Raw genomic sequence first — 11,981 nt, 5'->3', positions numbered from 1 at the left:
GTGTGTGGCAGATCGGATCTGTTGAGCGGGTTCGGCTCATGTTCTGGTCCTTTCATTGGATCTGTGCTGTCACAACATCCTGCAGTGAGCCGTTATGTCCTTTGTGTTTTCCAGGAAAACAATAAAGTTTTTACATTTTGAACAGAGGCTGGGAGCTCAGATGATAAAATAAAAACCTTTGATCTCCTCTGAAAGGTTGGCATTAATCAAACAAACCTTTACTTACGAGATGCTGATCGGCGGAACCTTCAGCGGTTTTTCTCATGAATAGAAAGAATCTGAGCCAGGAGCACCAGTTTCTGTGCTTTTATTCTGAAACTCCAGCAGGGGGAGCAGTAACATCCTGCTGATGCATGGAGGGAGGAGAGAAGACATGAAGCAATAAAGATGAAGGCGCCGTACACTGAACAATCCTTTTCTTTATTCGTTTTTTGTTTCAACATGTCGGTCAGGGTTAGTTTTTTCAGGTTTTATTTTAAATTAAAACTTTGACACACTTATAAAAGACAGCATCTGCATAGAGTTGTCATCTTAAAGATCCATGAGGGGGGAGAAGGAGGAGAGGGGGGGAGCAGCATGGTGAAGAAGAGGGGGGGTCGGGAGGGGAGGGATACCGGCACATCACATGAACTGAACAGAACAGCCAACAGCAGTACAAGAGAGGTGGGGGCATCAGGGAGGGGGCAGGGTGGGGGGGTGGAGGAGAGGGCGGGGGGACAGATCGCTTTTACATTACACTACGCACACATACACACACACAAAAGAAACGGGACACAAGTTGCATTTCCGGTCAAAGTTGCGCCTAAAGAGCGACTCTGCTGTCCTTTTCCCGCAGTGGGATCCAGTTCTTCTCAGCCCCGCCTCCAAACGACCACACCGTGGCGCTGCGCCTCTGCAGGAGGCGTGCACGCCAGCCGGCCTGGATGCCTCCGCCAGAGAAGGTCAGCCCTTGTTCCAGAGTATTGCACGCTTCGCTTGGGCGGGCCCGCGAGGGGCCGGCCCCAGGGCTCAGGCGGTGGTTCTGGACCGGCCCCAGGGCTCAGGCGGTGGTTCTGGATGGACCCCGGTGGACCCGGTCCCTCTGCAGAGACGCCACCCGTTCTCTTTAACCTTTGACGTCCTTTAAGATCTCCAGAAAACTCAGCAGGCCAAACACTGGGAGGAAGACTGGTGGCGTGTTGGAGGTACATAAGGAGGTCGGTCCGCCTGACCCGAACCCGGAGAAACCAGGATCGGGTGTTTCTGAGCTAAGGGTTGGATTCTGCTCATGACAAGAAGAGGCATTTCTAAGGCCAAAGGAGGCGGAGCAAACGAAAGATAATTTTCTGGTTACATTTAGTGGAGGGGCCTGGAAACGCCGGTGAACATGAGGTTCCTCCCTCTGGAGGCGGGGCTTGTCTACATGTGGCAGTGCACTGGTCAGCTGAGTCCATTTCAAGATGGAACCAGACTAATCTCTGGGGAAGAGGAGCACGTAACCTGACTGTGGTGGAGAGACACTGACAAACAAAGACGGAGAGAATCTGTGACTGCAGATGCTGCCCTGGAGGAATGGGGGCGGAGCTTGGGATGTTATGGACGCAGGTTAAGTTTTATAATATGGAGGGAAGCACTTTAATCAGAGGAGCCAGTGGGCGGAGCCTCTGTAGCTGGGCATAATGCAGAAGTGTGGCTGTCTAATCAAGCCAGTTATGCTGGAAGGACACTGAGCCGTCTGCAGGCGGGGGGGGGGGTCTGTGATGGAATTTGTGTGTCTCCGCCCTCCTGCTGTCACCTCTCACCCACACAACAGGACTGAAATTGGGGGGGGCGGGGCCAAAGTGAGGACAGGTGAGGTGGGCGGTCGGAAAAGGACAGAGATCAAACAGCTCGTCAACTTTGACTGGAATAGATATCTCAGTAGATTTATACATAGACATGCATCATTTTTTCTCTGAAGGTATTTACAGTAATTACAGAACACAAAGAATCAAGTTTCAGTTTGACAAAATTGCGAGCATTCAATATTACTACAGTTATTCATGATAACATAACTCCTTTTGTACTTCTTTGAATCATTGCTATGAAGTGATCATCAGAACCTCCTTCAAGGTTTTTCTGTTTGTTTGTGTGACGCGGTTCGCTCTCCATCCGGGATTCAGGTCATCGACTTTTGGTCTGACGGTCAGGAAAATGATCAAGAAAAACGACAGTAATGATAACAATAATAACAGGGAAAATATCATTGTTTTAGGATCTCTTCTAGCTTTGCTATGGGGGGAAATGTCTATATGTCTATCTATATGACTCCTCCCTCAACTCCTCCCAGGGGGAAAACACTGTCAAAAGCCAAATACTGTCTTGTTCCTCACAGGGAGCGGCGCAGAGAGACGTGGGCGGAGCTTAACGCTGCAGCTGCTGACGAGAGCAGATCAAAGCAACATCAAAGAAACACAAACATCTTGGGTAAGTCCCCGCCCAGAACGGGACACAGCGCAGCTCTGGGTTCTGCTTCAGGAAGGCAAAAATCCTCCAGAGTTGCGCTGCAACAAACTCTGCATGATTTTTTTCCTGCTCCGCTGCGTCCCGCCCTGAGCAGGGGGACAAATGCAGTATATTGCTCTAAATTTGATATATATTACGTTTAACCTTAAAACTTCAGTGATCAAGGCTGCGGATTGGTCTGACGGGGCGGGATTGTTCCAAATAAGTTGGATTTGTCCGGAAACGCCAAACAGTCACGACTCCGCATTTGCACCAGCGCCACAAAGAGGCATTGTGCTGTGGCTGACCGTGGCAACCAACCATGGCATTGTTGCTGTCATGTAAAGAAGCGCAGGCCTGCGGAGAACATGGCGGTCCGTCAAACCAGTGGCGAAGCCCCGCCCCTGCAGCGAGAACAAGCTTAGGAAAAAAGGGAAAAGCAGCTCCATTGTCTCAGAACACGCTCGCACTGAACAGACGCTTTCACAAATGATTATCATAGTTTCCACTGATCAACCACAAACATCTACAGGGGTATAACCGGTGGGTGGGGGGCACTGTTACGCACAGGACAGACGTAGACAGACCAGCTAGCAGTCGGGGCTGGCGGCGGGTTGGAAGTTTACTGATGCGTTAACGGGACTAAAATCGGTGTAAACTTGACTCACGTTGTGCTCTTTGATATCAGCCCAGACGCTTTGAGAATGGGGGTGAGGGGTGGGGGGAAAGCTTTGGTTTAGATTGAAAAAATTGAAGAGTGACGGCGAAGGCGGGGGCTCGTCACTTTGGATGACCGTCCAATACACAAACCTGGGCTGATCAATACCCACGACAGGAGGAGCGCTCAGAATCAAACCTGTGACGGAAGCGTGACGGCGTCGTGCCCTGTAAGGAGCTGGAGGTCGAGGAAACTCAAGAACATGGAGCTAATAGTTTGGGGGGGGCATTGACATTTCAAAATGAAAACTGCTGCCGTCCACAAACAGACCCGTGTTCTGCCGCCATGAGTCCAGACGTTTGCAAAGAACAGAGAAATTCAGTCAAGGAGCGGATAGAAGATCAGACAGGTCCAATGGGTGGTAAAGTGCAAGATATGGGGGGAGGGGGTACAAAAAAACACCAACATGCAAACTCCACAACTTTTGCATGCCTTAGTTCTTATTCTCTTTATAATTATAAAAACACAACGGGATGGGGGGGGGGGGGGTCGGCTGGAGAGAAGAGGGGGACCCCGACCCTCATTGTCTTCTTTTGCAAACAACACAGCAAGCGGACTGGGGGGGGACAACTCTCAGACTTTGCCAAACAAATTCCCAGGGCAGAATGCCTTTCTGCACTAACGGGTCATCTTTTGAACAGGTGGGGGCACAGTCAAAAAACTGAGCTGCACTGCAGTCCCCGCCCACAGTCATCCATGTGGTCGATTGACGACCCGAGTTCCCCAAACTGAAGCTTCTGAACTAATGAAAACCTTCAGGACCACTGAAATGGCCGGTAAGGAGGAAGGGAGAATCCTGACACAATAATGCTCTAACGGCAGCTGGTCTCATGACACGCTTGGGACGTGCTGCCAGGAAGAGACGTGGGCAGGGGCGAGCTTTGGTGAACATTTTTGGCTTTATGGAACATGAAAAGAACTCCACTCCTCCTAAACTTGAAGCTAAAACACTTTAATTTAAACACCAACTAGACATCTAAAGCTAATGGCGCTACTCACTATGACTCCAGAGAAAGTACCAATGCTACACTAAACCCGGACTACCTTACATATTCAAAGAAACCATTAGTGATGAGTGAGTTCATGCTGGTCTTGTGGCCAGCAGAGGCCTCAACAGAAGTTTGGGAACCTCCGTATCACAGAGCCTGAGTGCTTCACAACCTCTGCAATCAGCTTCCAGGAAAGTCTTAGAAAAGTTGCAAACGGTTTTGGAACCGCTTCAGTTCTGGACTCTAGACTCACTGACAGCTTTTAGAGCATCTTCATCCCCGATGTTTTGGAAGAGCCCCTTTTTCAAAAAGACTTTGGGTTCTTCAAAAGCAGCTTTTGGTTCCCCTGCATTCCATTTTGCAACTTTTCCATTTAATGCTCTGATGTTTGATTGATGACTTGATTCCCGCTCTTGTTTGAGTGGAGACACTGCATTTTTCAAAACTTCACATCATCTTCAACAACAAGTCATACATGCATTTCACAACATTTAAACGTTTGTCCCAGTTAGCCTGGCTGAGCTCATCTGCTTCTTTAAATTGGTATCAATACTGTGAAGTACCTGCTAGTATCCAAATTGTGTACTTCCACGTTTAAAATGGTATTTTTCAACAGTTGCAGTTTAAAAATTGTCTTCTTTTTCCAGCGCTGCCCTACAGAGACGGCAAAACAGGTGAAAACGCTTCAATGAGCTTCTACACAAATGACACAACACTGAAGCTAACGCTACGGCATGCAGAGCGCTCTAACCCTAACACCAGCAGCAACACCAGGGACGTTCACGTGCGACTGAGGAGTACGGAGTGTCCAAACAAAGAGGTGAATGAATGTGAGTGCACCACCACCCACAGTCCAAAGAGTCCACCGTTAGCCAAAGCCGCTGTTCGGCAGAATGCCAACAAAATCCGAGGCTCTGCGACACACCCGTAGGAAACACTGCCGTTGTCAGGCGGACGCCACGGGACAAGCCAGGCATGACCGTAACAACAGCAACAACGGAGCAGTCATCCAAAACAATAACATAACACGGTGGAAACTATGGTGACTGTGCTGTCCGACTTGGTTCTGGTTCTCTTTTGGAATTGGTCCAGGAAGGACAGCGTGAAAATGGCACCCAGGACTGAATGCTTGGTTGTGAGGCGTTTTGTGGTTGTGACGGTTATCCTAATTTTCACCGGTTCTCTTGATATAGGGAGGTGGGAAAACTGGTCTTCCTTTTGTCTAAGCTGCATAGATTGAATGTACAACCCCCCCCCCCCAAACCACCTGTAAGCCCTTCCCCTTCATTCTAGCTGCCAGCCAACCCTCCTTCTTCCTGGCTCCCCCCCAGCTCTTTGGTTGGACAGGTGCATTATGGGGAGGCTGTTAGCGGCAGAGAGACTCCCCACGTCAATGGGACACTAGTGGAAACATTAGCATGCATATCACGGTTCATTGGGCGGGGCTTTTGTTGAGTCACCGGCCAATGTGATTGATAGCAGTGAGGAGCCAATCACAGGAGGCTTCACAGCGAGGTCAGACTTTTCCTCGGAAACGGGGAGGGTGCTGGTCCTGCAGGGGGTGGCGGTGGGTCCGCAGTGCTCCAGAGTCGGATCTGGAGCACTGCGGAATTCTCTGAAACGGTTTCTGGATGGTTTGGAGGCGCCCAAGTTTCCCACAGAAATCCGACTCGACAGTTGTTACTGTCCTCAGGGACTCCCAGAATGCACCAGGAAATGTTCAAAACAGCAAAGCCAAACAAACAAACAAACAAACAAACAAACAAAAGTACATGTCATATTATAGGTTACCAGTTTGCACAGATAGCTAGCCCACGTGGTGTTGTATATGTTCAATCCATTTACATTTCTGTCATAAATATTGTACCCTCTTGAGAGATCGCTGCGTGGTGAAGTCAGCAGTAATGGCATTATTTCTGTTTTTTTCCTTGTTTTTTGTACCCCACCCAAACCCACTGTGTTTCCTCTTATTGTGTATGGACTCTTATGTCCTCTAAGCTGATTGGTTAGCTGTCTTGCATTTGTGTTTCAAGTTTTTGGGTCGTCGTCGTCGTCCGTTTTTTTCTCTGCTGGCTGTTGGTTCGGCGCTGGTATGTCAGTATAAGCCTAATGTGCTTCCGATGGTCGATGCCAGGATTATGCCGAGGACGACACAGCAGATGATGATCATGATCTTCTTCTGCAGGGATACAGAGGGGAGGCGGGGGATGAGGGGTGGTCCAAAAGAGTGTCTGCTGTTTGCTAGGATATACGTGAGCGTCCATCCTGACATGTCCCATTTTAGGGACAACACAACAGGACAGGAAGTCCAACAGGAAAACTTCCTGTTTTCACCTGAGAGATCAATTAAAGTCTAAATGAGTTGAGTTTTCTATGAAACTACAGCAAAGTGGGCAGAGACCGACCACCAGACTGAAGTCGACCAATCAGAGTAGAACAAGCTTGACTGTATCAGAGAACTGGACTGACTGAGTGTGACTCCCCCCCTTAGTCTCACCAATCAGGAGTGAGCTTGTTGGAAAATCACACCCCTACCACTTGAAAGCAGGCTACAAAAAAATCTGTCAATCAAACATTTTCAATGTTGGATGTGGGGGGCAGTGGACTCCACCTGCTTGTATTGAGGCATCTCATTGGTTAGTTTATAACCTGAATAACGTGAACAACAGAAAAAAATATCATAAAAAATTAGGATTGAAAAAAAAGGTATCACAGCAAAAATGTTTATTTTGACCAATAGAATGACTGAGTAATAGCTGATAATTTCTCTATAGGGTACTTCCTGTTTGGAATGCCAGGGGGAGGGGCCACTGAGTCCAGTTCTTACATACAGTCAATGTAAGAGACACTTATATGTACAGAGGTACAACAAACCTAATGCACACGTGTCAAACTCAAGGCCCGCGGGCCAAATGTGGCCCGCCATGTCATTTTCCGTGGCCCGCGAGAGCATAAAAGTTTTTATTTTCTTAAAATAAAAAATAAAAATTGGTGTGAATTCATTCAAATCTAGAGGGAATCGGACTAGAAATATCGGATTGGGCTACTATACAATAGGACCTAAACACTTTCCATATCAAATATAACCCTTGTTCTATCCTAGGCACTTTAACATTGGGAGTGGGGTCATCTAGACCCCACAAGACAGTGCGCTGAACCTTTTTTCTTCAATGATTGGTGATCTTCACTGGGGTCCATGGATTACATCATGGTAGGGATAATACGTCAATGGTCATCTTGACCTCATAGGATAGCACAAGGGTTAAAAAGGATTTATGCTAGAGTAATAAGCAAACATATGTTTTCTATGCAACTGTAATTGTCACTTTAAAAAGTTATAATTGATAAATAATTAGTTATTTCACATTAAGGAGTAGGTACATTCATTTTTCGTTACATTTAGTTACATGTATAAGTTACATCTGACCCTTTGAAGACAGACACTATGCTGATGTGGCCCCCAGTGAAAATGAGTTTGACCCCCTTGCCTTAATGCATCCCTTTTGTTTGTATAATTTTTACAGTCGTTCCAGATCATAAAAATATTTGAAATAATTAAGGTTTTGTGTGAAAAGTCATCTGAACCTAATGGATATTTATTTGGACCAAAGAGGAAATTCAGAATCTGTTTTTTGAAACCACAGAACAAATGGAGACAGACTGGGACCACATCTACACGCCCCGATAGGGCGGCATACCTTGCGGGCCTGGCTCTGGTATTTGACGGCCTTCTTGGTATCTGAGACGGCTCTCTCAACGTAGTCGACAGAGTGCTCGACGTTGTACTCGATTCTGTCAATCATTTCTCCCTGAAAGGATGTTGACATTGAGGTAAGCATGTCCGAATAGGCGAAGCAGCTTTCGGACTGCGCGGCTCACCTGACTCTCCACCAGCATGGCCATGTCCACGAACATGTCGTGCAGCTCACGGATGCTGTTTTCCAGCTTGATGATCTCGGTGTGTCTGGTCTCGATCTCATTCAACGCCTGCTTGGTCATCTGAGAGTCCATTTTGATCTGTGTCGACGTTTGGAGAACCAACACTGATCTCATCAAAGTCAACACAGTTTCCGGAAAGAAACTAACTCTTTAATTGTAGCTGGTTTGAATTTTCTTCAGGTAAAGTCTGATAAACATCTTAGGCCTGTGTTGGTGTGAAAACCCATTCAGTCAAAACTGTAGCAACATGACAGATGCAGGAAAATATTCTAAAACAAGTTTTTCCACAAGATAGAGAGACTTTAAAAACGTAGCAAAAGGAGGAATTTAACAAACAACTTACAGAGTTTAAAGGGAAGAGATTTACAGAAATAAGAATTTAAGGTAATAGATTACTTAACATCTAAGGTCTGGTAGCAAATTTAGGTTTGTTTATGTGTGTCTCTGTGTTTGATATTTATTCTCTTAAATGAATCTGTGAAATATCTTTGTTCCAACCATTGTAAGTGTAATTGTACTTCAAGGACTCGGTTCCTCATCAGCCGTTAAAGCCGGAGTGTGTAATGGCGTTTAACCATGACGTTTTATGATCTCGTCAAAGCAGCGTGGACGTCCGCTTGGGTTTGTGTGGTTCCGTGTCCTTCTGTGTGGTTCACGCCATCCCTCCTGGCCTCAACGTTTTAATGAATGAGTTTCCAGAAGCTAATAGTCAGCTGCTGACTTTGGTTTCGTTGGCTTCAATCAAATGTTTGTTGATGTTTTAAATGAACCAAAATCTGTGAATTAATTCATGATTATGTTTGCTTGAATAATTTAAAGCTAATAATTTAACAGTCACAGAAGATCATCTGTAGTTAAATTAGCTCAGGTGATGGTTTTCTAGTTTTCATGATAAAAAAAGTCACAAAATGAATTTATTTAATTCAACATATTCAAAATGTAATACTGTTTTAAAATAAGGAACTTAAAAACTTAAATTTAATATAAAACAAGACACCTTATAACAAATTGACATCATTTCTGTTTTGGTTTTGTTGCGCCTCCGCAGAACTTTTCTTGTAAAAGAAAATAACTGTTTTGCTTTAAAATTCTGAATCAGTGCAGAGTAAAAGCTTAAAAACGTAAATGTTTACAGATCAGGTGAACTTACCTGCTTGCTAGGACTACCAGTTCACCTCATCTGTGCTAAGCTCCAGTGGTTGGTCAGCACCCAGTGACATCACTTGTGGGTGTGTCTCTAACCAGAGGAGGAGTTTCAAACAGCTTTTAATTTGAAGCAGCAGTTGCAAATATGAGTCCTTCAGATTAAAAGCAGTTAGTGCCTCCTGTGGCTGCCCCCCCCCCCCCCCCCAACTGTCATGTGACAAAAGCCGTGTTCACAGGATGTTTCAGTGCACCTTGTGACCATTCTGCACCCCACAGTCCATGCACACTGCCACCGGTGCAGGGTGCAGAATGGCATGGGTCAAAGTCACCCGCAGTTACAGTTGGGTGCAGAGCTTACATCATCGGTGAAGATGGCCAGTTTGCCACTCTCCAACATGTCCTCAAGCTCCTCGTTGGTGGTGGTTCTTCCAGCTGCAGAGAGACAGAGATGGGGTCAGAGCACACCTAAAGATGATTCCTTTAGACAGATCCCACCAACACAAACAAAATATAAAACGCGCACTTCAGGCTTTTCTTCAGGAGACAATGTACTTGTCTTTATATACTTGTGAGGACACTGAAAACTAAGCATCACAGCAGGGACATTTGTGGAACTGAGGACATTTCCTTCCTTTTTTTGACTGAAACTATGATTTGGGAGAATAATATCCGGGAACTTTTAAAATCTCCACTGTTGTGGGCTCATCTGTTGGTCCCACAGGGAGGGTCATTGCAGAAACAGAGCATATTTTGCAGATGAAGGATCTTCACTGCCCTCTAGTGGCAGCTGTAGGAACAGTTTGGGGTACGTTCTTAAATGGGAACTATTCCTAGATATTCAAGAAACTGCAAAGACTATTTGAAAATTAGTCTTCATGTATGTCTGGCCCACTGGGATAGAATATTTGTGTAAAATGTGTTTCCTTGAAACGGGGGCATCGTCAGTGTTTCTTACCTCCAGCTGTCCGCTGTGTGGTGCTTGTGAGTCCTGCTCTGAGTTACAGCTGCACAGTGTCTGTGTGCAGTGTGTCAGGAGGTGTGTTGTGTACTCACTGATCTCCAGCTGTCTCTGAATGCGGTCCTTGCAGCGGTCGCGGTACTTGGACTGCGTGGTGTTGTACTCAGTCATCACCTCCACAAACTTGCGTGAAAGCGTCGAGTGCTGCAACAGAACACAGCAAACCCATGAAACATAGATCCATTGTTATGTTTGAAACTAACATTATTACCAGAAGGCTGGATTGTAACCAGAGGCCGAAACATATGAATGTTGCATTATATCCAAATCAAACCAATCATTTATAAAGCAAAGAAATATAAAGTCTCCAAGTTACCGCCAGAAACAGAACCTACCGTTAACAAAAAAACACAGAGAACTGTGGGTAAATTATGTGTTTTGACAGGCCGACAAAACCTTAAACAAGAAAATGATTTGACGTCAGTTTAAAATTATCTTTGCATTTTGTATTTAATGACTTTTGTCATGAATCTATTCTATCTGAAAGATTTATTTCATGTTTGCTGGACTTCATGATCACACACTGACACACACAGACAACAAGCATACAAAATTCTGTAAATCATCTCTTTTTCCATTCCATTCTATGACGTTCATAACAAAAGCCAAAAGTTTAACACATACACACACACTCTCTGGTGTGTAACCTGCTGGCTTTTTGTCTTGACCGCCATGTCCCAGCACTGAGCACCAGACAGAAAAGAGGCAACAACCAATAGTGGAGCAGAATGTTGTGAAATCACACAAACGCTGTGGGGCAAAGAAGATGCACCGCAGGGCAGTGGACCTCAAACCAGCATCTCTGTGAAAACTGTTAGCGGTTAATAAGGCATGTTGGGCAGCCCTGGTCTGCACCCTCCCCCTTCCTTAAAGTGTCAGTATTTACCTTCTTGGGCTTTACTTACCTGTGTTTTGCGGATCCTGAGGTCCGCTGATGATCTGTTCAGGCCCTCCTCTTGCTCGATGCTCTGCTCGATTGCTGAAACACACACAGCGTTTTTCAAAGACGTGCAGTCGCCATGATCTCCTACTGGTTCTGTGGTCATCATTTCATTTTGAGTGTCACTTCAGAAGATTCAACAGGAGGTGTGGGGCAGTGAGATAGGGTATTACAGAAGCTGCAGCTTCAGGCTGAAAGGAGAGAACAGGACAGGCGTGAGGAGTGTGTGTGCAGAGATGATCTGTGATCCTTTCAGAGTTTTCCACGTTGGCTCCTGATGAAAATGGGTTTCCTCCTGAGAATCATCATCAGACTCACGCCGTGGACGTTTGGTTCTCTTCTAAACACACAGAGTTTACAGCACCTCCTCCTTTTGGTTCTCCTCCTTTTCTTAGAAAATCTGTCTGCCTTTACACTGAAGTGATCTCCTGTTTGGTCCAAACCAGGAGAACTGTCGAACAGAACCAGAGCTGGATCAAACAGAACTAGTATTCCAGAGTGTTCTGTTTTCTGCTTGGCCTGTAGTTAAAGAAGGGGCGGTTGTGTTGTGTTGTGTTCAAGGGAGTTTGGAAATGTTAAAATCTTTCTGGAACGTGTCATTGGCCGCATTTACACTGCAGGTCTTGATGCCTATATCCGATTTTCTGACTATATCCGATTTTTTGGACAACCCGCTTCCATCATCTTTTAAAAGTGACCCGTGTCCGATTTTTGCATTTACACTATCCAATGCTGAAACTGTCAAACGTAGACGTTCTGAGGACTACG

General features: G+C 45.8%; 1 protein-coding gene across 2 annotated transcripts in view; it reads right to left on the bottom strand.

The window, feature by feature from the left end:
• Positions 1–399: 399 nt before the first annotated feature.
• Positions 400–11,981, bottom strand: part of stx1b (syntaxin 1B) — a 35,754-nt gene continuing 24,172 nt past the window's right edge. For both annotated transcript variants that reach the window (XM_023957192.2, XM_078952001.1), the window contains exons 5-10: positions 11,179–11,252; positions 10,309–10,417; positions 9,614–9,687; positions 8,050–8,187; positions 7,869–7,979; positions 400–6,349 (exon numbers count right to left, since the gene is read on the bottom strand). In XM_023957192.2, the coding sequence (XP_023812960.1) occupies positions 6,266–6,349; positions 7,869–7,979; positions 8,050–8,187; positions 9,614–9,687; positions 10,309–10,417; positions 11,179–11,252 (590 nt within the window). In that variant the 3' untranslated portion in view covers positions 400–6,265. The remainder of the gene's footprint in view (positions 6,350–7,868; positions 7,980–8,049; positions 8,188–9,613; positions 9,688–10,308; positions 10,418–11,178; positions 11,253–11,981) is intronic.

The sequence above is a fragment of the Oryzias latipes genome, chromosome 8, assembly GCF_053564925.1.
Source record: "Oryzias latipes strain Hd-rR chromosome 8, Olatipes_Hd-rR_3.1".
Taxonomy (NCBI): Eukaryota; Metazoa; Chordata; class Actinopteri; order Beloniformes; family Adrianichthyidae; genus Oryzias; species Oryzias latipes.
Note: the sequence above shows the minus strand (reverse complement) of the source record. Positions and strands in the feature narration are given on the sequence as shown.